A 27,738-nucleotide genomic window follows, 5' to 3' on the forward strand; every position below is an offset into this window, starting at 1 on the left:
TGTGTGTGTGTGTGTGTGCGTGTGTGTGTGTGTGAGAGAGAGAGAGAGAGAGAGAGAGAGACCTTATCAGAAGAACCAATTAATGGGCTTCTGTTCCAACAATGCATGCTTCGAGGCCCACGGACGCTGAACACGCGTTTGACAGATTGTGTCAAGAGCACAACTATCTATTCTAAGGACTGGTAGCAAAAAAAAAAAAAAAAAAAACCTCTGCAGTTTTTCACTTGTCTATCTGTCACGCTCTTGCTCTTTGAGGGATGTTGTACGAACACGACTTTACTCTCAGTATTTCTCTATTCCGGCGTGCGAGCATGAAAAGGCCACTGAGCAGTCTACCGTCCTAATGCAGGAGGCCGTCTTTAAAACTTAAGAGTTTTAAAAAGTTTCTCTCTTCGCCCAAAGTGGGTTTTTGACAGAGGTGAACTGTGACTAACATTAATATATAATAAATGAAATGCCGTCTGCTTTAAAAGAAAACCCAGACAAATCTGTTGGACACAATGTGAGAATGAGATATTAGACAACATGTGAGAATGAGAATATATCTTGCTTTGTGATCTAATGGGGAATCCAGAACATTCTGTCCAGCTTTTTCAAAACGATAACTTTTAATGAAAAAAAAAAAAGGCAATGATTTTTAACAGGGAAAATTATTACAAACTAAAACTATAAAACAGGTCATTAAGTTATGTGTAGTTTCATTGGAAACTGGTCTACATGTCCAATTAACTGATAGAAGAAAACTGATATCAACGCTCGTGTCCCCCAGTGGTTCGTGTCACAGTTGGAACCTCCTTGACACCAAGGTTCCAAATTAATCCGGGTTCTATTTTTGGACGAATCGGATTTTCGCTTTTTCTCCATTTAATGAGCACCACTGGTCGACAAGCTCTAAATCTCCTCTTCCGTTAAATATTTACCGCTCACCTCGCTCCGCGCAAATCATACCGCCGTTCCGTAAGTCTCCCTTCAAGCCCTGACAGACTCTAAAAAGTTTTTTGTCTTTTTTTTTTTTTTAGATTCTGACAGTTCCTCTGATCTGGTGTCAGAGCATAGTTAAGTTTCAAGGGAGGAAAGCGTTTATTAGGAGGGAGATTTTTAGGGACTTAACCTGTGGCCAGATGCATTCGCACACAGCTCCAAAAAAAAAAAAAAAAAAAAAAAAAAGAGAAGCGTTTCAGCCACACTCCTAATGAGTGGCGGCGAATTCGACGATCGCTAAATAATCAAAAGCCAAATCGAAACGGTACAGGACTCAACGGAGAGTTTCCGTTATCGGTTTCCGGAGGGTAGGGGTTGAGAGAGAGAGAGAGAGAGATACTGCAGATGAACAACGAAGAAAGAAAAGAGCACCCCCCACCACCACCAGCGGTACCACCCACTCGGCGCTGGTATTCCTTAATTGTTGCCTGTCAGGAGCCCTGGATCCACAAGGCATCCCTTTCTTCTCGGTCAGGGTACTATGAACCCCCAGCTACCAGTGTGAATGAGAGAAAACTGCCAAGATGTATGCGCGGAAAAAAGGACAAAAGGGTAAACTCATGCCCTCTAAACATCGCCTAGAGACTTCAGCGCTTCATGAGATGAACAACTTTTGGGCGATTTTGAAGGGTGACCTCAGATATGTCTTATGTAACGTTCTCCTTTGGAACGTTCCAGAAGTAGGGTGGGGGGGGGGTGCAATGAGAACCTCTGACATGTTTGTGAAGCACAAGCAGGTAATTTTAGTTGGTAGAACATTGCCCGTGTTTTAAGAAAGTTTCTTTTTCTTTAAGGGTTTAGAGCATTTTGTACTTGAGTTTGAGATTTTCCTTGTTAACTGATGAGAGACGGACTGCTGGTGCTTGAATTATTCATGTGCCTCTTAGAGCTGTGTGTGTGTGTGTGTGTGTGTGTGTGTGTGTGCGCGCGTATGCGTGTGTGCATGTGTGTGTCTGTCAAATACTGAAGCTGATAGAGTTGCAGGTCATTTAATGGCACTGAAATAACAGACCAGCACCTGAACATTATAATCCATCAATAACACGTCATTGAATGAGAGCAGTATTTGTCTTTCCACAAAAACTGAGGGTCTAATATCTGTGCAATTAAATCAACGTTAAGACTTTCTGAAATGATCATCGATCTCACTCTGGGTGGTACGTGACTGTTTTCGCTAAAAATTTATTTCACAAAAGATGATTCTTGAGGTTTACAAGCTTATTAAACCCACTGTTAAATCACCATTCTCCGCCTTACGCTGCCTCAGTCGCCATCCTTACGAGGGTATTTCGCTACCTGTAGACTATATACGAACACAGAGTCGATCCTCTGTAGAAATCTACGTGTCTGCGTCTGATGTGCTCATATTTGGCCGTGCTTGTGATGAAACAGAAATAGCCAGAGCCAGAAATATTTTGGCCATGCTTGTAGGCTATAGTAATTGTAGGACCAGATGGATTTGTCTCTGTTTGTCTCAGAGACTCTGCTAAATGCTTCTGCGGTCTGGTGATTTCTCTGCTGTGGCTGTGTGTGTGTGTGTGTGTGTGGGTGTTTATGTGGTGTGTGTGTGTGTGTGTAAGGACAAGAGGAACAAGGTATGAGTAGTTTTAGTTATACATTTAATGTAATTTCTTTTCATTTTCTCGCTGGATTTGGTTTTGCTTTCCTGTCCTCTCATGAGTTCAGCTCTGCTGCACAAACCCTAGTCTGGTCATCACTACGTCATCAGGTGTAACTGAAGGACATTTATTTAATCAAGACCCAAACCAGTTTGCCGAAATATGGCTGAGAGGTACACGGGAATCGCCATGGTGATCTGAATGATCAGCAGAGTCTTCCTCACTGAATCACGCTAACATCATGTTTTCAGCAGGGGGGTCCGTCCTGTGATCTAAGGTCCTTATAGCTCAGGCCACATATCACACACAACATTAAAAAAAAAAAAATTGTGTTTATTTGGAAATATTTCCAGTCCTTTAACCTTCAATAATGACATGCATCGCGATCATCCAGATGGGAAAAAAATGGAACATGGCTTTAAACGCCAACAACCTTTAATAATTGGTTTTAAATATCTAACATTTAAAATCAGGTTTCATTGGTTGGTTGTGAGCTGCAGTCATTTGGAATAGCAAAACATACTGACACATTAAGTCACTGTTGTGACGGCTCAACTACAAATGGACAAATTAAGAGTTGCCTTTGACTACAGATTCACAGTAGTACTTCAAAAGACCCCCCCCCCCCCCCCAAAAAAAAAATCCCTCAGAAACATGTAGTTTGGTGCATGTCCATCTCCTGCAAAGCGTTTTAAAAAGTCGAAACTCTCGGTGGTTCGACTGACAAAAAGAAAAAAGAAAAAAAAAAATCAAAGACTTGGGATGCATGGTTTAGATAGAGCGCCAAGTGTTGCTAGCCCCGTCCTCAGATGAGCCAAGAATGCTAATTGGTCTCTTTGCTTCTAACGGGTAGAGGGGGACAGTCCATTCGCTCAAACATCATTAAGCTATTGGCCAGGGTTCCTGCATTTGTCAGATCCATGGCTGGAAGGGACTCTCACTTCTGTGGTGCCTACTGGACCGTCGAAGAAAGAACGCTGAGTTGGCGGGCGGGGCAGGGGTGGGGGTGGGGGGGGGGTGGCGGGTTTGGTCAAAGATGGTAGTGCTGAAGATAATTAATCCACAACGTTGTGCCAAAAATACGAGACACAACTCATTTTTCAAAGGCCAAAAAAACAACAACAAAAAAATCACATCTCTTTCAATAACTGACTGACAACTTCCTTTGATTAGCTTCCCAACTGCATATATATATATATATATATATATATATATATATATATATATATATATATATATATATATATATAGTCATGTAACATCCTCTCTCTCTCTCTCTCTACTCGTAAAACAGTCCGCTATACTTGTACACTTACTTAACACGCTGTTCTCGTTCAGCTCAGAGCCCACATGGGGTTAAACAATTAGCCGTACTTGATTGCCATGTTTATCTGAAAGACAATCTCTAAAACTTGTGGAACGCTTGCAGCGAAACAGCCCCTAAATTAGACGGCACACGGTACTCACGAGGGTGTCACTGTTTGAGAGGAAACGCCAGCTCCACGGGGTCTCTCCTACAATTAATGATTTGATGAGATTATATATTTATTTAGAACTCATTAGATTTCAAGGCCTGGTTGAGATGCATCCTGTTTTTTTTTTGTGAGATTTCCCATGAGGGGTGGGGTGGAGTGGGGGGGGGGTCTCTTTTTGTTTAGTCTGGATTACAAAGAAAGAAATTAAAACACTATCAAAGCCCACTTCAAGCCTAAGGTTTGTTTGGTTTTATAAAAAGAAAAAAAAAAAAAAGAAAAGAAAGACTGTAAACACAGCGATCTCTTGAGAGCATTAATAAAAACCCATATCATTTTAATTAATCTGATTTTAATAAAGCAAGAAATCGGCTAAAACCATAGAGGACAGAGAAGTCACAGTTGTTGTTTCCCTGTGCTCATATATAAATGGCTCCATTTGTCATTTTGGATGACAAATTCAAATGGTCAGTTTTGCCATAAAGACGGTATATTATATTCGGTCATTGCTGTGTCCACTCAACTGAGCCGCAGCAAACAAAAACATTGCGAAAAAACATGTCTTTAATGGAGTGTCTCGGACTGTATGTGTTTGCGTGACGTGCGTGTGCGTTAGCATGGGCTCTGTCTTTGCCGTTTGGAAGGTCAGGGTAATGGGTTTCCTGTGAACCATCTTTGTTTTTTTTTTTTTCACATCACAGAAATCAACCAATTTGAACAGAAAAATAAAACAGATGAATCAGACCAGTGACTCAGAAAGGGTGAAAACTCTACTGACGCTGAATAAATTACTGCTTTTTGTACAAAGTGACATTTGAAAACCATGAAAGAGAGAGAGAGAGAGAGAGAGAGAGAGAGAGTGAGGGAGATGTAAGGGCAAAATATTAACCGAGCATTTTCAAAAACGTTGTTGTGTCAAAACGTAGAAAAACAATAATCGAGTCGGGGGTTATAGCACAAATTACAGAAAAAGAGCAGAAATTATATATTTGTGAAACCTGTGTAGTTACAAGAACGGTCTAACCCATTCATTTTTTTTCCCCAAGAAGAAAAAGGTCATCATAAAACTTACTTTGCAAAAACACGAGTTAGTTTCACACAAAACAGAATCCACAGTAACTGACAGTTCAGTCCAACATGCTAATTTGTTTCCCGCTTCGGTTAAACAGTATTTGCGGCTCATTGAGAGAGGTCACCGCTTGCATACAGAAGACGCCCCTTATCCGGGCTAACTTAGAATTATTCATTTCTGTGTCAAGGGTCACGTGTCTCTGGAGCGACCTTGGGGTGAAGTGTTCTTCTCCGGGGGAACGTCGGCGTTGAACCCCTTACGCCTCGAGATCAAACGTACGATCCTCTCAGAAACGAGGCCTTTAACCTTAACACTGGACTACCATCACCACGGCAATAGCCGGTGGTGAATCCACGTTCGATTGTGCTGTTTCTGTTACGGAGAGCTTCCTAGTTATGCAAGCGCTCTCTCACCTCGAACGTCCCTGGTGTCGGCGGGTTCAGGAGTTCTTGGGGAATATGGCCCGGTACGGCCTCCCGCGTTACCGCTGAGGAGGAACGAAATGGAAAATAATAGTCTTGCCTTCAGTTGCGTCTTATCTAAGCAAACGGCCAATGAGAGAGCTCTAACGGCAGTCACGTGATTCATTTACAACAGAGCCGGAATGTTCATGTGACTGAGATGTTCTGTCAACGATGCTTGACACTCTAAAGTGAAAATGGAAAGAGTAACAAAGAACACTGAAGAAAACATTCCATATAGACTCTGCACAAACACCATCAAAACACACACACACACACACACACACAGACACATTATACAGAAGCCGAGCGAAGATCCAGTTTCCATTAAATTTACACATCTGCTCATTTCAGCTCTCCCACAAATGAGGTTTTTTTTTTTTTTTCCTCCAACCTTGCTCATGTTGTCACGGCTATCTCGCCCTGTGTCTGCATGCCTGTGGTTAGACAGAGACTGCTCTGGTCTACTGCTTCAAACCGAACATAAACAACAATAACAATAACACAAAAAAAAAAAAAACAATATCTTGCCCTAGAGATGGGAGTAAAGTTCCCTCTTCCTTATCATTTAGGCATCAGAAAGTGAGGAGTCATACTCATGTTTTATACATCAGAGGCTCAGCGCCCGAGTTCTCTCGGCAACCTCAACTACAGCTGGGAAAAACAAGTTTGTACTAACATCTCACACACACACACACGCACACAGGCACACACATGCACGCATCTGCGTCTGTGTTTGTGTTGCTTCAGTGCGTGTGTGTGTGTGTGTGTCTTTGTTTCTTTCTTTCACACAATAAGCACTTTTCAGTTTTAATTGCTCTAATCTCTTGCCTTTCACAGTCATGTTCTTCACTGGTACAAAGAGCCGGCGTCTCACGCAGAGATGACAGAACACACGTTGAAAAAAAAAAAGAAAAAAAGAAAAGAAAAACAAAACAAAAGTTGGTTTCTAAACAACACAGCATAAGAGCTATCTCATAAGAGCTATGACGGCATCTCAGCTACTTCTCTTAACAAATTTGGAAGGGTTTTTTTTTTTTTTTTTTTTTTAATAAAGCCAGACCGACATGTCAAACTTGCTTATTCAATCAGCAGAATTTCTCGTTCATTCTGAACAATGATCATTTCTGAACTTCTATATTAGTTAACACAAGCTGCGTTTCATTTTCTTTTTCATTTTTTTAAAGGTCAGTCTGCAATGGTTCTGTGTGGACCGACATGATTTCTCCGTTCACGTTCAGGATGTTTTTATCTTTGACCACTCACAGACCTCTCCTGAACGTGCCTTTGGGGGGGGGGGGGGGGGGGGGGGGGGGTGCATGGAGGGGGTCGGGAGCACATTATCAGTCCAAAGCTTACAATTCCTGGGGGGGAGGGGGGGAGAAATCCAAAAATTCCTTCTTGAGCCTTAAGAGAAAGTCTGTGCACTCCAGCAGAGCACTCCAGTGAAGCATCAAAGCCTACGAGGGTGGAGGGTGGGGGATGGGGTGTTGGGGGGGGGGGGGGGGGGGGGGTTTGGTGCACAGTCCCACTTTTTACAATCCCCTTGATCATATTTAACTCTCTACACCAGCATATTTACAAGTTGGATGAAAAAAAAAAAGGTTTCAAAGAACTGCCAAATGCTACATCAAATGCTAGAAATTGAATCTACAAAAAAAAAAAACAACAACAACAAAAAAAAACACCTCTTTCAAAACAGTATCAAATGTACAGTAATCACACAACAAAGATGCATCAGCTTTCAAGAGTTTGTGATCAAAAGGCTCAAGTCAGTCATTTGCTTAGAGTGCGTGACCCGAAGCGGTTCGGTATAAACACAAATATTCAAGTCCTCAAATCTGGCTTAGAGATTATTAACCTTGAGTAATTAGAAGGGGGGGTGTCTTCATGCAAAATGGGAAGAGTTTAATTGAAATTGAAACCGTGTCAAATACACACAGGGAAACCTAAAGTACCCGCTAATTAATTGGAATATTCATATCCCTCATTTGGCCGGCATCCCTGGAGAGAAAGAGAGTCAGAGAGTGATAGAGAGCAAGAAAGAGAGTGAGAGAGAGAGAGAAAGAGGGAGACAGAGAGCGACAGGAGCTAGAAAGAGACCACAGAAAAGGGTGATGATTGAAAGAGAAAAAGAAAGACAGGGTGGAAGAGACAGAGAAAGACATACGTCGTGATGTCGAGCGAGAGAGAGAGAGAGAGAGAAAGAGAGAGAGAGAGAGGCGTCTGAAGAGAGAGAATGATCAGAGGAGATGCCGGAAAAAACAAAAAAAAAAAGATTGCGGTTCCAGTCGGGAACGTGTCAATTAATTCCACGGCCCCGTTCCAAAACAATCCCCGACCCCCCGGTGCGCCTACCTCGCGTCTACACCGCCAATAGCTCTTCCCACTCTTCACTTCATGTATCAACCCCCCCCCCCCCCTTCTCCCCACCCCACAACACCTGCTGAGGATGATTCCTTCCCATTTTCGGGAACATTCTCCCCTCCCCTCCTCTGGGCTGCGGCTCCGTTAGCCTGGATTCCTGCCCGGGCAGGATTTGGACGGATTGCACAGTGGCAGAGCATGGAGAGGGTGTGTGCCTAGACTGACTGCTTTTTAATGCAGCACGAGAATTGATCCGCCGCCCGTTTCTCAGCAGGGCCGGATTTAGAGTGACAGCAGCTGACAGGGGCAGAGAGAGAGAGAGTGAGAGAGTGAGAGAGAGAGAGAGAGAGAGAGAGAGAGAGAGAGGGATGGACAGAGGTAGTATTGCAGAGCAAGGCTGATAGTATACTCCCTGTTTGTTCAAAAGACATTTAGTGACCTATTTGGTTTCGCTGAGCCTATCCGTCAGTGCAAACTCTATACACACAAATTGGCCAGTGTGAAGTGCTTTCATAATCCGCACTCACTACAGTAGGTAAGCCAGTGTAATACTGAAGGAGATACTCGGATGTAAAACAACCCTGGGCATGAACTCCAGAAAAAAATATCTACTTGGAACCCAACTTACAGCTCTCTACTTATTCATCTATCTATCCATCTATCTATCTGTGTGTGTGTGTGTGTGTGTGTGTGTATGTATGTATGTATGTATGTGTGTATGTATATATATATATACACACACACACACACACACACACACACACACATACACACACACACACACACACACACACATACACACACACATACACACACACACACACACACACACACACACCCATTTATTTTTTCAATCCATATTTAAGGTTCATGTCCGTTTATGTCATTATATTGGTATGGGCACTATTACTGAGTCATTCGGTAATCCAGGGTGTCCAAAGGTCATCCTCTCCTGACCTACATGAGCCACAGGTCGGTTTTCCTCCACAAAAACACACACCTCACAGTGCACACTGGCCACTTAGTGAAAACAACCATTCCTTTCATACCACGCTTGGAATGACACAGCGCTGAGCACAGGAGAGCTAAGCTAGCTTATAGCCCAATCAGACCGTCTTCTCGAACAGATCTTCCTCAGGAGAAGCGGATCGTTAAAAGTAAGGCTGCAGTCGTCAAAGTGGCAAAGATGAAAATAAATATATAACTCCGTTCTTTGAAAGAAAGAAAAAAGAAAGAAAGAAAGAAAGAAAGAAAGAAAGAGAAGAAAACCGGTGCTCTTGGGAGAGTTTCCGGAGGGAAACCGCCGGATTGGGTGCGGCTGTCACTAATGGAGATTCAGTCAAGCTCTGTGAAGGTCAGTAGATAAAGTCGACAACGCCACTCAGAGGAACGGCACACAGAGGAGGAAGGACGAGTGGAGGAGAAAAGGATGATGGATCCTAAAGGGGGTTTAGCTCTCCTCCCCTGGGACAGACTCTGTTCTTCTGAGGACCTGTAGGACTCTGTCAGTCTTCTCTCTCTCTCTCTCTCTCTCGTTTTTTCTCTCGTAAACACAAATATAGATTCTCAGATAAACAGCGTGTGTGACGGTTCTTAACCTTCAGAGAAAATAACGTAATTAACGCCATGTGTTGCCGTTGGACTGAATCAGAAGGCATTGTGGTTACTGTCGCCTGCCTTTAACGTATACTCCGAGGAGTTGAAAACTTTGACACAGAGTTCTGCGGCAAAAAAAAAAAAAAAAGAAGAAGAATAAAAATCCATACGGTGAGGAAAAAGTCTGTACCGTTCTGTAGCATTCCACTGTCATAGCTACGCAAGGCAGCAGCATAAATTCAAGGTTAAGAGTTTCGTTTTTGTTGAGATACATAAGGTGGTATCCCAAACAACTGTATACCAAACTCCCATGAGACGTGTAGCAAACTGTTAACCAGGAAAAAAAAAAAAGGTGGGGGGGGGGGGGGTGGGCGGTGTTGTTCAGGACAGCTTTCTCATTCGTCTGTGTTCATGACTGAACGCGACGTCTGTTTTGTGTTTGTCTGACTGTTTTGAATCTGTTTTATGACAGTATCTGTTGTAATTAGTGCTTCACAAAATTGAACTGAAGCGAGAATGAATTTACAGTTTACAATTTAGTTATTTGGCAGACGCTTTTTACCAAAGCGACTTACAATCAGTGCATCAGTCAGAGTCAGATTTCTAATACCTTGTGAGCAGAGATCACAATAAGACCGAGCGTAAAATTGCCCCTTCGTATTGCACCCCTGGAATACTTTGACAAACGCAGATACAAGAGAAAGGTTTTTTTTTGTTTGTTTTTTTTTTTAGGAAAGGGAGGTTAGGCATTGGGGGACAGGTGGGTTCTAAAGAGGTGGGTTTTCAGTTTCCTGCGGAAGATGGTAAGAGATTCCGCGGTCTTGACTGCATGGGGGAGGTCGTTCCACCACCTCGGGGTAATGGCGAAGAAGAGGCGTGGTCGGGAGGAGCGGCTGCTGGGTTCCCGAAGTGAGGGGACCGTCAGTTGTCCAGACGTCATAGAGCGGAGGGTCCTAGTTGGGGTGTATGGAGTTATAAGACCCTGCAGGTATGATGGGGCAGAGCCTCTAGTGGCCTGGTAGGCCTGCACCAGTGTCTTGAACTGGATGCGGGCTGCTACCGGAAGCCAGTGGAGCGCAGTAAGCAGTGGAGTGACATGAGAGTGTTTAGGGAGGTTGAATACCAGGCGTGCAGCGGCGTTCTGCACGAGAATGATGTGTATGAATGCAAAGGGAACGAATATGATGCAGTCCTCTTCACTCAAACACGTTTAGTTTTCCAAAAGAAATTTTGAGATTCACATTGGGAATCATGGTTTTCCACTCCACTTTCCACCTCCTGTAGCATCATAACTCAAGATATACAGTATATGTATGTATGTATGTATGTATGTATGTGTGTGTGTGTGTGTTTATATATATATATATATTTTTTTTTTTCTTTATTAGAGTAGCAAGTCCAGTTCACTTGGGCAGACACTTAAAAAACATAGAAGACAAAATTATAATGGAGACCTCATCTTCAACAGCTCTGCTCCCTGTTCTTAAGGCATGACTAGGCGACCAGGGGCGGCTCTGTTTCAATAACCCTGCTCCCAAAAGTGTTAGACTGAGTTTAGAGTTTGCCAAAACATCAAGGGTGTCTCTGGTGCAATGTGCCAACGGCACAACTGTAACACCTTACCCCCAAATGTGGGAGGTCAAAAATTCAACAAGGACGCATCTCCAGCACACCGGCTCTGACTGCGCATGTTCGAAGATGCCCATGCATGAATTCACTGCATGTGTGACTTCAGTGGAGATATACTCTCTTATGGAGTATTTCCACGCAGCTGTGTAATCCTTGTCTTTCTCTCTCTCTCTCTCTCTCCCCCCTTTCTGTCTCTCTCTCTCTCTCTCTCTGCTCTCTCACTCACTCACTCACTCACACACTCACTCACTCACACGCGCGCACGCGCATACAGAAACACAAAGCACGACATATATACCGAGAGAACGGGACAGGTTTGAGTTTGCCGTTTTGACACTTCCTTGAAATGAGTTAAGGGTGATATTTTCCAAACAGGAGAGATAGAGAAGAAATGGTGAAGGCCTCCTGGCGGTGTTCTTGTAATTACAGATCCAGTGGATGCTCAGATAGTGCGGGGCTGAGGGAGAGAAACACTGCTTAGATAAGAGACAGGAGCACTGATTTTCCCTCAGGTTACAACTTTACCAGAATAGGCACTTACTATCTACATGACAAGAAAATCACAGTGTGTGCGTGTGTGTGTGTGTGTGTTTGTGTCTTTGTATACTTCAGCATTGTGTGCGTTTGTGTCTGTGTGCGTGTGTGTGTGTGCGCGTGAGCGTGTACCTGTTTATGTACACTCCGTGCGGGAGCGCCCGCGTGTATCCGTGAATACATCGGATTGTATCGGCGTATGCACACGTCTCCACGCGTGTTACGCGTGTGTTTACGCGTGTGTGTGGCAGCATGTACTGTCACCGCGCTGACATAACACTTTTTTGCTCAGATGTTATACACCACCACCAGCACCCCCCCCCTCCCACCCCCACCCCCCGCCCCACAAGACTGGCTTGTTCAACCCCCACGCCCTGGCAAGGGAACTGACGGATCCGTGACTCGCGTACACTCACGTCCCCTCATACAGATCGATCAGACCTCCCAGTCCCATACCACTCTGTTTCACAGTCACACACACACTTAGGATGGAACTTATTTATCACCGCAGTGAGGTATTGTGTGAGATAAACGTATTAAACATCGTTAGTCATTGTTTAGGCTGGCTTTTAGTGCCATATGCCGGCGTTGTCGTTGGTTTTTTTCGCTGCCGTTGTTGCGTATCGCGTGTTCACTGAACGCAAATGAATTCATTATGTACGCGTTTAAAACAAATGCTCGCCTGCAAAGCGAAAAAAAGAAAGCAAAAGAGAAAAGGGCAAAAGAAAAATTAGAATAATAATAATAATAATAACGTGGATGAGTTGTAACCTTGACATTTTGTTCTGTGGAGTCAAAAAACAAAAAAAACAGTAGCAGGCAGCTGATTACACAGATAGAAAGATAAACATGCCGTCACAGTTTCCATGGAACTTGAGAAAATATCAGTGTTAAAACAGACCCACGTTTCATGCCTGATTCTCCCCAAACCCATGTGCTGAGGTACAGCGTGATGCAGGCAGACAGAACTGATGGGCCTTATCCCGGGGGCTGGCTCATAAAGTTCGTTGCTTAGAGCCCTGGCTGTGGCGACTGTGAGTTGAAATGTGATACTCTCAGTCAGTTTCATCATTCTGGCGAATTCATCACTCCCCCCCCAAGAAAATACACACACACACACACATATATATATATATACATATACACACACACACACACACATACATACATATATATATATATATATACATATATATATGAATGTACATGCCACACAGTACGTATGCTCCTGTCAGGCTAAACTCAGAGTGACGTTGGAATCTGAGGAAAAAACAAGCATCATCATCTCTCACAGTTTGCCACTGCAGATAAAGAACCTGAACCCCCCACCCCGCCAACCCCCCCTCCTGAGAATGAGCAATTGGTTCAACCCCACCTAAGCCTTGTAGGACCTGTCACACTCCCCCGCCCCGGGAGGGAAATACCACGGGTCGAAGTGGCCTTTGAGCTGCCAGGGACAACCACTCGCTTCTTGAGTGCGTGTGTGTGTGTGTGTGCGTGTGTGTGTGGGGGGGGGCAAGCTTCATGCATATTACATTTCGAGGACACTGACATGAAAGTAGTGACATTTCAGAGACGAAGCAGTCGGCATCGGCGAGTTCCGTGGTCGGAGAATGACGGTGGAGATGACAGAGTTCAGCGCTAGCTGAAACCAATACAACGCTGCTACTTAAGACACGCAGCAGGGGCGCACGTCTCTGACGCTTCGTTTCGACGTCGAATCAGGAGGCGGTTTCAGGGAAGAAGTCGATGTAGAATTTGGGAGAGGGAACTGTTAAGAGAAAGGTATTTTGTTATCCAGTAAAAACAGGCTTTGAGTGGACAGAAGACAGAAGGCAGCTGAAAGCCCCATAAGGAAGAGAAAAAAAATATGAATGTTTTTCAAGCATTTTAGCGTGAATCTGCTGATCTATCCTTGAGGACGCGAAGACAGACCATGCTGCAGATGCAAAAAGAGTAATTCGAACAGTATGGATTTGTTCCCAATTTACCATATTACGGAGGAGAAACAGCAGAAGGCGATCAAGCTAGGGGTGAAATGGCTAAGGTTATGGCTAATTTACTTTTTTTTTCTGTCTCAAAGAAATTAAAGAAGCATTGGAAGAGAAACTTTATCAGCTCAAGTTCTCCTTGTACGAACTTCATTAGAGGTGTGAAAACGGTCCAGCAGAGAAAAAATCAAGTTGCAGAAGGAGGCACAACACAGAGGAGCTAATGTCAACTGTCGTCTGGAGCTAACTTTAACTCGCAGTGAGCCAGAGTGGGAGGGAGTCGTCCTATGTCTTCCCGCGTTTGCAAATCAGCAGCGCGGTGTGTAATTACACAGCGGCCAGGGCTGCACCTTTGCTATATCTGGATCCTCTGCTCATGTTCTTCCTCGAGCAAAATGCTCCCCCTAGTGAGCACACGTGGCAGTGCCTCAGGAGGTCCCGACAGGCAATGACGCAGAGCGGGAGAAATCCAGAGAGAGAGAGAGAGAGAGAGAGAGCAAAAGTGAGTGAGGGTGAAAGAATGTGTGTGCGTGTGTGTGTGTGTGTGTATGTATGTGTGTGTGAGAGTGAGGGAGAGAGAGAGAGAGAAGTAGAGAGAGAGAGCACGAGGGTGAGAGGGGGAGAGAATGTGTGTGTGTGTGTGTGTGTGTGTGTGCGTGCGTGTGTGAGAGAGAGAGAGAGAGAGAGAGAGAGAGAGAGTAGAGAGAGAGCAAGAGGGAGCAACTGAGAGAGAGAGAGAGAGAGAGAGAGAGAGAGAGAGAGAGAGAGAGAAATTCACCTCACTCTGAAGTCATGCAAACATAATGTGGACATTTCATGGGAAAACCATTAAAACAGAACAGTGTGCATCTGAGATCGTGTTCCCCTTCCTCATGAGATAATGCAATTATCAGTTCCATCAAACGGTGGAAAAAGTCTGATTGAGGTTTTCGCGTACAGCACATAGCAGAATGATTCAGCAGGAATCTGGCCAAGTTCTTTAAAAAATAAATAAATAAAAAAAGACTCCCAAATTCACGCATGTCCTCACGGTGGTACGGTCGTACTGACTGTCTGTACATTTACAGTTAACGTCCACAGTATGGTCTGAGTCATGTCTGTCCTTTTCTCTCTCTGTCTACAATCCGTATGCTCAGTGTCTTCCGAGTGAATCTGAGTAAAGCTACGTCACTCTCAAGATATAAAGCAACTGAACACACGTATCAAGGTACCGCTAAAATAATCCTCTTGAACATTCAGTGTACTCGCTCAGAATCTGATTAAAAATTTTGTTTATTCACTCACCGTCAGTGACTTCTATACGGGTATAACGAGTAAAAATAAATAAATAAATAAATTACAGATTTATTCTTAGCTGAAGCACACAGCCAAAAAAAAAACCCACGAATATTTAAAGACAACAAAAGAAACTCTCAGACAACACTGCCGCTCCCACTTTCGAATGCGTGCGAAACAAATTCAAAAGCTGACCTTGATTCTATAGTCAATGGGTAGATGAGTTGTTGAGCGATTGTGCCTTAATAAATACCTGAAAAATACCTCCTCTACTCCACAAATCACAGTCTCATTTAAAATCCATTATTCCTCTTATTGATTGGGCAGATATTTCTAATAAAACAGATTGTGAATGAGATTAACCCCCCCCCCCCGAAGGTAATGAATCTCGCTTCTTGACTCTGGGCAAAAAGGTACATTTGTGTTTTATGCTTTATATCATAATCTCTGTGTCTGTTACAGAACGTTCCGTCATTCCGGGTTATTTTCTTCCCGGTTAAATAAAAGGAGAACGTGAGATGTTTGGGTCCGACGGCGTCCAATCACATTCAGAGTTCAAAGAAATTCTGTCCAATCCTTGATTAGCGGAATGTGAAGCGGCGGTTGCAGGAAACACAAAGCAGATAGAGAATCCACGGTGGTGGGTTCATATAAAACATTGTGGGCTCTACAGTCTAAAATTTCAAAAAAAAAAAAAAAAAAAAGATTTAAATCAGCCCATTACCTATTTGACTAAAATAATTTTCAATGAAGTATAACTTTTAAGAGGGCTCTTCTTTGAAATATTTGAATTTTTTTGTTATTTCATTTTTTTTTCTTTTTTTCTTTTTTTTTTGGAGGGCTTCGGTTTTGATTCAAAGGTTTTCCAAACTTTTTTTTTTTTTTCTTTAGGCTTACAGCGCAGTTCTTGAATTATCAAAGATTTCAGAAGTTTTTTGTTCTTCTCAGTTTTTTTGAAGTACAGAAGTTTGGCTTATGCTGCGGACCTGCTGGGTTTTCATGATTTCCTTTGAATACTCTGCATCTCATCTTCCTATTTTTACGTTGTTTTTTTGGGGGGGCTTTTTTTTTCCTGAGATGTTATTAATTGACTGATAACACACACTGAATTTCAGGCTGGGTTTCAACACTATTTTAATAACTCGAGACAAAAGAGATTGAGTTGAGATAATTGAGTCTGCCTCCATTCCACGGTGCACTTTTCTTGGCTTTCAAAAGGAAAAAAACACCTGATGTCATTTTATGAGGCTAAGGGAAAAAAAAAAAAAACATCTATTTACAGTAAGTGTTCAGCACAAGTGGTCTGAGTTTTTTTTCCTGAGAATGCAGACGTCAGAGGGAAAGTGTGCTATCTAACCTGGGAATAAGTCACCTAGACAAGCACTTCCACCGTGAGTGCTGTGTTCAGCTCTGCTGCCGGCCAGAAACTGCTGTGTCCATCTCACAACCATACCATCTGAGAACCAAGCCACTGAAGCCAGCCTTCAAACACACACACACACACACACACACTCAAAAACACCTGAGTTTGTGTTAATTTGACTGGGGAGAGAGAGAGAGAGAGAGAGCGAGAGGTGCTTTTCTGTAACCCTGAGAGTAATAAAAGCATTTCGGAGCGTAAGTGAAGGGAACAGCAGGTTAAATAGAAGATTATAGATTTAGTGTTGTCAAAGAATGAGACCCCGATACGAGTCAAAGACAAGAGATGCTGACATCACTGACATCAGCACTCACTGCTTGAGAGCATTTCTCTCTCTCTCTCTCTCTCTCTCTCTCTCTCTCTCTCTCTCTCTCTCTCTCTCCCTCTCCCTCTCCATGTGTGTGTGAGTGTGTATGTTTCATTTGTCTCTTCATCATTATATGCTATTGTCTTTCTGTCTCACTAGACCAGTCAGGATTGTTTGGGGTTTTGAATGCTTATGCTGGTGATATTCTTGAGGCTTGGGGGTTGTGGGGTAGGGGCGAAAAAAAAAAGGAACATCATCTGTGAACACTCTCTCCGTTCCGCCGCTCTCGGTACTTTCATTTTTCGGTCGTCCTTTGCCAAAACACTGTCAGGGTCACCATGGCAACGCCAGAATAGGTAATAATCACGGTGCTACTCCGCAGTAGCTAAGTTAATTGTTCGGATTAATCCAATACACATGCTAATACAACACACACAGCTGTTCTTGGCCCGAGAACAGCTGAAAATGCCATCCTTTTTCGCAAATCGGAATCCAAAACTGCTCCGAATTCTCTCTCTCTCTCTTTCCGTATCGCTCCTTTCCTCCATCTGTACCCTCTTTTTTCTTTCGTTGGTTCATTCTGTGGAGTTTTCTCTGTGTCTGGCTCTCATCTGTGGAGTTTCTTCTGTCTCACTCTTGCTCTCTCTCTCTCTCGCTCTCTCTCTCTCTTGCTTTGTACAGTTCTGCATGCACAGAGCTCTGGCTGTCTGTGCTAAGACTGGAAACTTCCAGATTCAAACAGAAACGAAGAGGTAATAGCCTTGAATGCAATTTCCCCTCGGGCTCATTGAGCTATGTGAGACAGGTAATAACCACACAGGGAAGGTTCTGGAACTACTTGTTTATTACGCCCACTCGATTAAGACCCGAAATCCACTCCATACCAGCGGAGGTGGACGGCCTACTGACAGAGGAAGCATCCATGGCATCTCGAGCTCCTTCTGGTTCCAACACTGGACATACAGAAGCATCTGGAGAACTAATGAACGCTTAGCAGCCTTTTCACAGTCAGGTCTATTAAACGAGGTTTTAAATAGTTTTAACACGTATCTTTATCCTGGTACATCCCACAGTTCTGCTAATGGGACTTAATGATCTCCCCTTAGATGTAGGTCCCGTTCAACAGTGTGTTTAAATGAGTAAGTCAACTCACCGAAGAAAAGTCTACCATACTAATCACTAGAGGGATAATTGAAGAACATCCAAGGCTGTTTAACGGAGTTCTCTGTGCTCGAGTGCAAAAAAATGATTCTCGATGTTTTTACCGGGGGGGGGGGGGGGGGGGGGGGGGGGGGGGGGGGTTCATCCACTATATGTTAAAGGTGGTAAATCCAGACACAAGGACCACTCCTCCAGCAGATAGCTACACAGGAATATTCAATCTGAGAACTAGAAGAATCTAAAGCGGAGAGCTGTCTTTATATACATGCATATAAAATCGTCCTTCAAAAGGCTGTAAATGGTACTATCTTACAGGTTATACGTGCATGGTATTACGTACGGGTTATTGCAGTATGATATGTTCTGTTTTGTCTGTTTTGTCCTTTGCTCAATCAGACAGGTGGTAGCAAGTTCCAAATAGTGCTGTCCACTATGTCATGGAAGCTAGCTTGATAACTTGTTTGTCCAAACAAAGGTTAGAGGTCACCGTCTGAGATCAGGCACTGCAGAACTCTCAGCAGGAAGTCGCTGATGTATAGGATCCGACAGAAACACAGAAACATCATTATCTTTACCGGTGAATGTTTGAGTGAATCTCAGTCACAACAACTGTGTGTGTGTGTGTGTGTGTGTGTGTGTGTGTGTGTGTGTGTGTGCTTGTGTGTGTCTAAAATAGTCCAGTGCATAACCTCTTGTAGTAAACACAGGACACAGGTTAAAACGTACTTCACTGTGGCATTTTGCACTGGTTTGCTACAATGAAAAAACCATGACATGCCCCAGTTCCCCCTCACTCTCTCAAACCAGCAGTCTTTTTTTAAAAGACACTGGGCTTTAAAAATTCATCCATATCCACACAGACACACACTCACACACACACACACAGAGAGAGAGTGAAAAATACCTCAGCATCAACTGGCATCCTGCAATTACACTTCCACCCTGCCTTCTTTACACCTCTTATTGAATCTCTTAACACATTAAATATTAAAGAGAAGATCAACAACAACAACAACAACAACGCAGTGAAAAATAAAGAATTAAATATCCAAAAATATAAAAATGTCTTTTATCCATTTTCTTTTGATTGAGACGAAATGAATATTGGACCTGCCCAGAAACGCTTTAGTTCAAATATCGTTTATTCAAAGCTTGTTTTCATGGAGTTGTTATCTCTGGACGACTTTGCCGACAAACCCCGCAAACAGTGAGAAAAGAGGAAAGCAGAGCCTAAAGTTAGGCCCCTTCTCATCAGAGAAAGACCACATCATAACCAGCCGCGTCGAAACAAAACAAAACGTGCTTCAACATCTTTGGTAACAAGTGCATTTATAATAACAATAAAAAAGCAGGCATTACTGAGAAGAAAAGAAATTTACATGTATGGGAAATGACGAAAAAGTGAATGTTCCAGAGATGGATTTTAATATTTATTTATATATTTTTACGATTTTTTTTTCCTTTTATGGCGGCCATAGGCCGCTTTTGGTGGAGAAGCTGCTGGACTGTTTTGTATTTGACAAAGCGCTAATTAACCGCTGGTCTTGGAGTGTCACACGTCAACTTGGTTCCACGTCAAGAATAGTCCTCTCTCGCCAGAATTACATATCCGCCTGTCTGGAGCTGAGTGCAAGTGTGGTCTTGTTCTCTCTGTCAGCATGTCTTATTCATTAGCTCTGTTCCCTGGTTAATGCGTGATTGAGTCCAGAGGAAAAAAAAAAAACTCCGAAGGTAGCCTGCTTTCCCACTGAGAGCGCACATTCCAGGTCAGAGTGAACCTCTTCTGCTGCAAAGAACATGCTAAAGCGCCATGGTACGCACAAAAAAAAAAAAAATCCAACCGCAAGGTTTTCGTTTATTTGAAGCTGCCCGTGAGAGAAAATACAGAGTTTTCCTAGCGTGCTTGAAAATGAATGATATTGGCAAATGCTAAGCTAGCCTTTCACGATCGCGCGATATCAGACGACATTGGCCCCAAAGTGGGAGTAGATGATGATTTGTTTGTTCACTTTTAACATTTCTGTAGTGCTTTTGCCTTAAAACGTTATAGCAGGTTTTAAGTCAATCTGTCTCACAGCACTTTGCGACAGAGTCTTCCATAAGGAGTGAGAATTCCAAGTATCACATTATGCCATAGCATTAATGGAAAGAGTGGGGGGAGAGAGAGAGGGAGTGAAAGAGAGAGAGAGAAAGAGAGTTAGAGAGAGAAAGAGAGAGAGAGAGAGATTCCCACGGGAAGAGAGTATTTAACGCAACGGAGATGAAACAAAATCACATTTGACACTCCGTTATATCAATGTAATTAACACAGGGGACTGAGCGATTTGTCGACACCCTTGTAACAGGAGTGGGATCGGTGCCCAAGCGTGTGATTACCCTTGAGTGTTCCCATCTCGGATACTCCCATCATCCTCTGCAGTAGCACTGGCCACCACAATAGAGGTAATGAGACAGTGGGATTGTTGAATATCGACTCTTCAGAAACCCTTCATCTCACAAAACAGTACTCGTTGTTAAATGGTTGCAATCCACACGAAGGACGGAAGAACTGTTAAAACGTGAAGGTAGGATGTAGGCTGCAGCTGAAAATCTTTTTTTTTTTTTTTTTTTAAATGGACTAAATTGGAACAAGAATGAAAAGAAAACATTTTTCGTCTGGTTGGTCGTTTGGAACGCATAGGTCGTTTTTTTGTTCGTGTTTCTCTCCTGGGGCCTGGCGTCTTTTCTCGTCTCTTCGTCTACCTCCACGCGTTCGGATCCTTAACACCCGTTTCCGTGTCACATAGCATGTATGCATGAACAAATGAATGATTAAACATTTGCGGTGATCCAAGCACAATAAGCGGAGAGATATACCATCAGCAAACTTCTGCTAATCTGGGAAGGCCCAGCCAAGAGCCCGGCTCCCACGGCAACCGGAGATAAATTCACCGACAAGAAGCGTGGCACCTTGCCACCAAAACAGCACCACCACCGAAGAGAATAAGGGCTCAGGAAACAAATTTGTAAACACTAATTAGGGAGGGGCGGGGAGGGCCGGGGTGGGGTGGGGGGGGGGGGGGGGGGGGGGGGGGGGGGGTTGGGGGTGTTTGGTCTTCTGGTGGAGTAAATTATTAAAGACATCCCGTTGCTTCTCCTTCAGCAGTTAGCGTGGTAGCTACACTGAGAAAAGAAAAAAAAAAGGTCTTTAAAATCCATTAGCATCTTTAAATTACTACGGAGAACTGGAGAGTCGACGGCGACAGCGTGAAGACTTTCCCGGTGGGTTTTAAATCTCATTGTGTCTGAAGTGGATGTCTGCATGTTTGTTTGTGCCAAGAGTGTTGTCATCAGTGGGGTTTGTATGAGAATGAGAAATCATGCAAATGAAGGCACACAGAGAGAGAGAAAGAGAGAGAGAGAGGGCAGGTCAATGATTGATATTCTTAACCTCCATCATCTCAGCAAGTTTTCTTGGCGTCACAACTGAGACTGACGGGTTGACTCGAATAAGCTTGTGAAGTCCTGCAATGGACTGGCGATCTCTCCAGGGTGTTCCCCCGCCTTTCGCCCAGTGAGCGCTGGGATAGGCTCCAGCACCCCTCGCGGCCCTAATTAGGATAAGCGGTTTAGAAAGTGAATGAATGAATGAATGAATGAATGAATGAATGAAAAGCCTGTGAAGTGGTTCTGTTCTGATTTGATCATTTGAGAACGTTGACTGTGGTTGAGTTCTTGTTTGTTGGCTCGGAAAGGTTTATCCACTTGGGGATGGGGGGGGGGGGGGCAGGCACAGATTTTCTCCCCTGTTTTTCATGTATAATTCCCTGTATTGTCAGGCATTGTGCAACCCCCTGCGTGGGAGGTTGAGGAATTTTTTTGCATGCTTCGTCCCGTGCTTGCAGCCAGTCACCATCTCGCCATCTGTGTGCCCCTAAACAACTTTCATTACTCCAACTCCAACTTGCAGTGCATTAAAAAGTGATTACCTTAGCACGGTCCTGAGTCACAGCCGTCTGAAGACCGCGTCTAAAAATGATGTGAAAGTCAATACACTTGATGATGATTAAATGCTTTTGATGCTTCAATAGCTTCACCCAAACACCACGTTCAGAAAATTGAATAAATCCTTCCCAGTAAGCCTGGGGGGGGCGGGGGGCTGTTTTATTTTCTTGGGGAAATATATATTGAGTACCTGTCTGCGATTGAGATTGTTTCCATGCAAATAATCTGCTGTTGGAAATTTCCGACAATCTCGAAGTTTCAAAGTCAAAAAAAAAAAAAAGAGAGAGAAAAAAAAAAAAGAAAAAAAAAAAAGCCAAACCCTGAAGCTGATGATCACAGGCCAGAGAACAGTGACCTACTCCTGTGAAGTGACTCACATTCTGTTTCTGCTCGAGCGTAGCGGCACATCATATGCTAATAGGGATTTCTGATTTTCTCATTGGAAGTGTCACTTCAAAGCATGCAAAGCCATGTGCTTCATAAGGAAACATCAAAAACGCAGAAACACCATTGATCAATTTTCGACTCCCCTCACTAATCAAACATGCAGAGATGTTTATTACAAGGTGCACTGTTTCATCGTTTCATGTTCGGGCCTCGGTGCAAAGCTAAAGGAGCTGGGCACTTTTCTTCGTAAGAGACTTGTGTTTGACGTTTATATCCGTAAACAGGAAATATGGTAATAGCTGTCGTTTCAGAGCTGTCAGAATGATTGAGCCCCGAAATATTGCTCATAAACTGCCAAGATTCATATCTGACTTTACTCCAGAGACTTAAACTGTAATATTCCATACAGGGACAAGGAGAGAAGAGAAGAAAAGAGAAGAGAAGAGAAGAAAACAGAACAGAACAGAAGAGAGCATCTGAAAAGGAACAAAAGCAAACAAACGGATGCAGGCCCGATTCCCTGAATGTCACGTAGGGCTCAGGGCACAACGAAACATTTCAGGGCACCGTTCCAGTAGAGCATCCCCTAGACCAATCCAAAACCCCTCGTACAACACAACAACCTGCTCCTTAACTTAAGCCTCGATGGTTTTGAGAGAGAGAGAGAGAGAGAGAGAGAGAGACAGACAGAGAAAAAGGCGCAGATCAGTATGTCCTTGAGCTTTTAACTCATCTCATAGAAAAATCAGGGCCAAGCTCCAATGAAGATAAAGCACAGAGGCAGAATAGTAGAAGGGGGGAAAAAAAAAACATGCTTGAGTAGGCACACTGTAGTTAGGGAGAAATCTTTCAAAATGGATGCCTCAGTCTTCAAGATAATTATTAAAGATTTACGGAGCAGGAGGATCCAATGCGGGCCAAGAGCAGACAATAACCCTCCCAAAACTGCTGCAGCCATCACTGTCTGTTACAAAACAAGTTCATAAAGCGTGATTCAATCTCTGCTGACAACCAGTGAACATGGGGAGTTTTCCTTTTAAGATTCCCCACACGAGAAAACAGGAAAGCGAAACCAGATATGCGAGGGAGTATACATTGGGAGCTAAGAACACTGGGTATAATTCGGCGGAGTGAAGCTGCACCAATGTATACTGTAGGTTTGAGTCACTTCTCAAATAAACAGACAGTGATATTTACCCAGGTGAAGCAGCCTCTGCAAGTGAAACTGAGATACAAACCCAGGCAGATAAAAAGAAAGAAATGAAAATACATCACAATACAGAACTCAGGGCCTTTTGGTTGTCCATGGCCATGGGCATAATTGTCTTTATTATGACTAATATGGACACGCTTTCATGATGCTATTTTTTTCTCCCCAACACTCCCACGTTCAATACATCACCGTTAAGTCTATATTGGTCACAAGACCTAGTACGAAACCTACTACAATGATGAACGTCATATCTCTGTTCACTAGTCAGAATGGTGGGTGTGTCGTGCTGTCATTAACGGTGTGGAAATGCACTGACGTAGCCGGCGCTGGACGATTACGGCTCTGCCAGATATGTAAGCTAAAGCAGCTTTCCGCACAGTGGGCAGTAAAAAGAAGGTAGCTATATTTGCACCCCGTTGCTCCCGCTAATTACTCGCGGGTTGCTATTTAGGTGCAAGATAGCGCCGTGCCAGTTTTCGGTTACCTCACTCCACCATTCAAACGAAGGGGGGGAAAAAAAAAAGGAAAAGAAAAATGAACACCAAACCATGTTTTCAGCGAAATGAAACGAATCAACATACTCGTGTTTTCCAATATTTTCCGTAACATGATGTAGTTAGCAAAATCAAAAAGGAGCTGATCTTATGTATTAGGCCTAACTGTGTTATCATAATTAATGGTGTGAAGGCCACTTTCTTTGACAAACAGCTGCTGAAACTCTATGGCTAGCTAACTACTAGACTAAACACTTACTACCTAGTATGACACAACAGCAACATCATTTTGATGCTAAAACCCTTAAAAATGATTTATATAAGTCCACTAGATGTGCCATGAGTCATGCTACGTATTGAAAAATACATTTAAAAAAGACAGAGATCCCTGGTCTAAAGTGGTTTTATCACTCATTACATTTAACCACGCCCCTTTTTGAGTTGACCTAATACTAATTGTTTGCTATACGTTTATCCAGCATTCCTTGAGTTTCCCCCTGCCCTCCCCACACACTTGGAGCATGGCAAGATTTACTTAAAACATATACAGACACAAAGGGTTTCAGTCCATTTAATTGACAAAATCCGTCACCTTTATTTGATTCTTTAACAAGCTCCTAAATTGTCGCCTGTAAATCCCTTATACGGCAAGTTGAGGTTTCTGTGGGTCGTTCTTTTCCAAGGGTAATACCCTCTGAGGCTGCACACCACCTCTGGGCGCCTACCCAACTATACACTGTTACAGCTGTCTGGAGGTTAGTTATTTAGGGGCAGTTGTTCACTATAACTAGCTCGCTTGCTCGCTCCCCCCCTCCGTGTGCGCGCGTGTGTGTGTTTGGGGCCAACAAAGCAGTGTCAGTAGAACGCAGTGTAAAATCTCGTACATTACCTACAGAACAAAACGCTCCGGCTCACACCCTCATTTCAGGCAGACCTGCTTGTTTCGCACCCAACTGCATTTATATGCATATACTGTAATGCAGCCAACAGATGTAAGCGACCAAACCAGGTTTCAACCCAGGCAAATCATTTTAACGGAAAATCATTACGCAAAGCGGAGTTGCCAAAATAATGCCCCCTCAAAGATATTTACAGTCTTTTCTAATCAATTAAATTGAATGCAATATCTCCAATCAATTCTCCAGTGTAACTCACTGCATTCCAGGCTTGTCTATTCAACAAAGCAATAAAAAATCAACCTCTTTAATGAATATAATCCATTAGACAAATTATCTTATCACTAGGTTTCGCTGCTGTTTCGGTAATGTTTATTTTGCTTGGATCGGCTCCTCAAAGTGAAGCGCAACGTGGGATAGACTCTTGCGTAAACAATGCGCTTAGTGAGGACTATTGTGTTTTCAAAGAAAAACGGAGAGAAGCGTCTTAAACGGTCCCTGAAGGAATTCACTGACACTGTCCAAGCGCGCTGCACCAGTATAAATGACAGAGCTTTCTCACAGAATTCACCTGTTACAGCGAGAGGCCACAGCACAGACCGCATACATTTTTTATGTATCATGTTCTATTAAAGTGGTACACAAAGACTTTTAGCTCGTAATAAGATACAGGCAACAACGACAAAACAATGTGTTATAGAGTAAAGCAGCGCACTTACACTGCTGTTTCGGCCGGTCCAGTAAACGACGGCGTGGGTATGAGCAGAGTCTCCCGCCAAGGCGAAAGTGGAGCTGACCAGCCTGGGTTCCTCTTGCCTGGAATTTGACACTTTACCATCATCCCTGATATAGCGGATTTCGGACCTCAGTCCCTGTCCATCCAGCGACATCCCAGATGTCTTTCGCTCATCCGAGGGTTCGCCGCTGAGACGGACGCCACTGTTCCGTGCGCTCTCGGTAAATTCGGAAGATTCTGGTTCGCTTCGCTTTGCTCTGTGCAACGTTTTTCCAAATTCGAGCTCTTCCCGGTTCGAGTCGTCAGATAGAAATTCTTCCGTTAAACTTGGCAGAAGTGTGCCCTTTGGTAACACTTTCGAGTTTACTCCATCCGCGTTCGTATCCTTCCCGAATTTCGGCACATCCTTGGCAACACCGTCTGCCAGTCGTCCATCGGCTACTCCACTATTTTTGTTAAGAACTCCAGCTTGGTCGGGATCCACAGAGGTACCATTCAAAGGATTCCTCGCCCCTGTCGGGTCAAGGCGTTTATCCAGTTGTACATTCTCCGCGTTCAGATACATTGGCAACGGGCATGTTGAGCAACTTATCTCCGCCTTGCCATTTAGTAAAAGATGAGAGGATAATACGAGCCAGGTGCACAGAGCTAAGTACGAACCAGGGCAAAAGCCCAAACCGAACTCCATCGTGGACGTAGAATTGAGGAACGGCTGCCCTCGCAACCCTTTTAAAACGAGCGAGCAACTCCCCCGAAGTGATGAGGTGTTTGCCGCGGTCCTTCTCGCCTGGGCTTTTAGAAAAGTGCTCTTCAGCTAAACTGTTCACGTTCGGGGATCTGATCAAGTGAGCCACCACGTAGGGGAGGAGCTGAATCGCAGCCAAGCTACTGCGCCCGGAAAGAGAGAGAGAGAGAGAGAGAGAGAGATGCGACTGCCTGGTTGGTTTTGATGGTACAACAGCACAGTTCGGACACTTCTTAATATGTCATCAGGTTGTAGCGTGCACAGTGAGCTTTAATTTCATTATCGTCCGTTAATGTCAATTCACATGGACCATTTTCCTGTCCAGGAGCAGAACAAATAAATTTGTTTATCGGGTTTCTGTAATGTGGAAGCCAGCACAGATATGCGATGCGACGCTCATGATGTAGCTTATGTTGAGTATTTTCGCTTTTTGCACAAACTCTTGCCCTCCCTATGGCTAAATGTCCACGGTTTAAATGGCTTTTTATAGTACGTGGCTATACTCAACTGACGGTCAATCAAATATTTATCACTAAAACTGGTCATTGCATATGACAGTAAAGGAAACAAGCTGGCGTTATTTTAACATTTCTTCAAAAAATATTGAGAAAATAGACGGAAGGGAAATTGTTTAAAAGAACAATATAGTAATGATTATAGTAATACTGTCGTTTTAAACCAGCAACCCTGATATCCATGGAGGCACGGAGTTAAAAAAAAAATTGATGATTTTCATGCATGTGTACAGTACTCTGCTCATTTACATGGGGATGGCTATCTTTGCGGTTTAGTTTCAGTGTCAAACCTTAATCAATTTAATGCATGTATGGCAATTAGATTCATATGAGTCATCTCATTTAGCCAAAGTGGGCTGCAGCATTGTGCCAGTTAAAAAAATACCAATAAATAAATAAATAAAAAATAAATGACAATAATTATAATCAAGTAGCAAAGGTCATCTAAACAATCAGGAATCGGTCTTCACGCGCTTATACCCTCACGGTGTCTCTTTACGGAGCAGAAGGAACGGGTGATATTGATTACTCTGAGGCGGCTTAAACATGTGATGTACATGCCCATTCGAATTAGTGGAGGAATAGATTTTTTTTTTTTAACGCAGTCTCCCACAGTCTACAGCGAAAACTCCCACGGGCTACAAGGTGTTACACATTACATATTTAACAGACAGACCGAGGTGACTGAGAGAGTCTTAGGCTTACGTTTAGTAGCCTAGCTCATTTTCTTGCTCGTTGAAAAGATAGCTGTTGCATTCTATTCAGAGAGAGAGTGAAAAGTTGGGAAAGGGTAGATTCAAAGGAGCAGCAGAGACGGCGATATGTTTAAACATCGATTGATCACATTCCAAAGAGAATGGCTATGAAGGGGATGCATTATTTA

General features: G+C 43.4%; 1 protein-coding gene across 1 annotated transcript in view; it reads right to left on the minus strand.

Moving 5' to 3' along the window:
- Window positions 1–26,283, minus strand: part of sorcs3a (sortilin related VPS10 domain containing receptor 3a) — a 146,878-nt gene extending 120,595 nt beyond the window's left edge. Inside the window, exon 1 of the mRNA XM_030778929.1 lies at window positions 25,579–26,283. Coding sequence (XP_030634789.1) covers window positions 25,579–26,283 — 705 coding nt within the window. The remainder of the gene's footprint in view (window positions 1–25,578) is intronic.
- Window positions 26,284–27,738: the final 1,455 nt, after the last annotated feature.

Source organism: Chanos chanos, chromosome 7, assembly GCF_902362185.1.
Source record: "Chanos chanos chromosome 7, fChaCha1.1, whole genome shotgun sequence".
Lineage (NCBI taxonomy): Eukaryota > Metazoa > Chordata > Actinopteri > Gonorynchiformes > Chanidae > Chanos > Chanos chanos.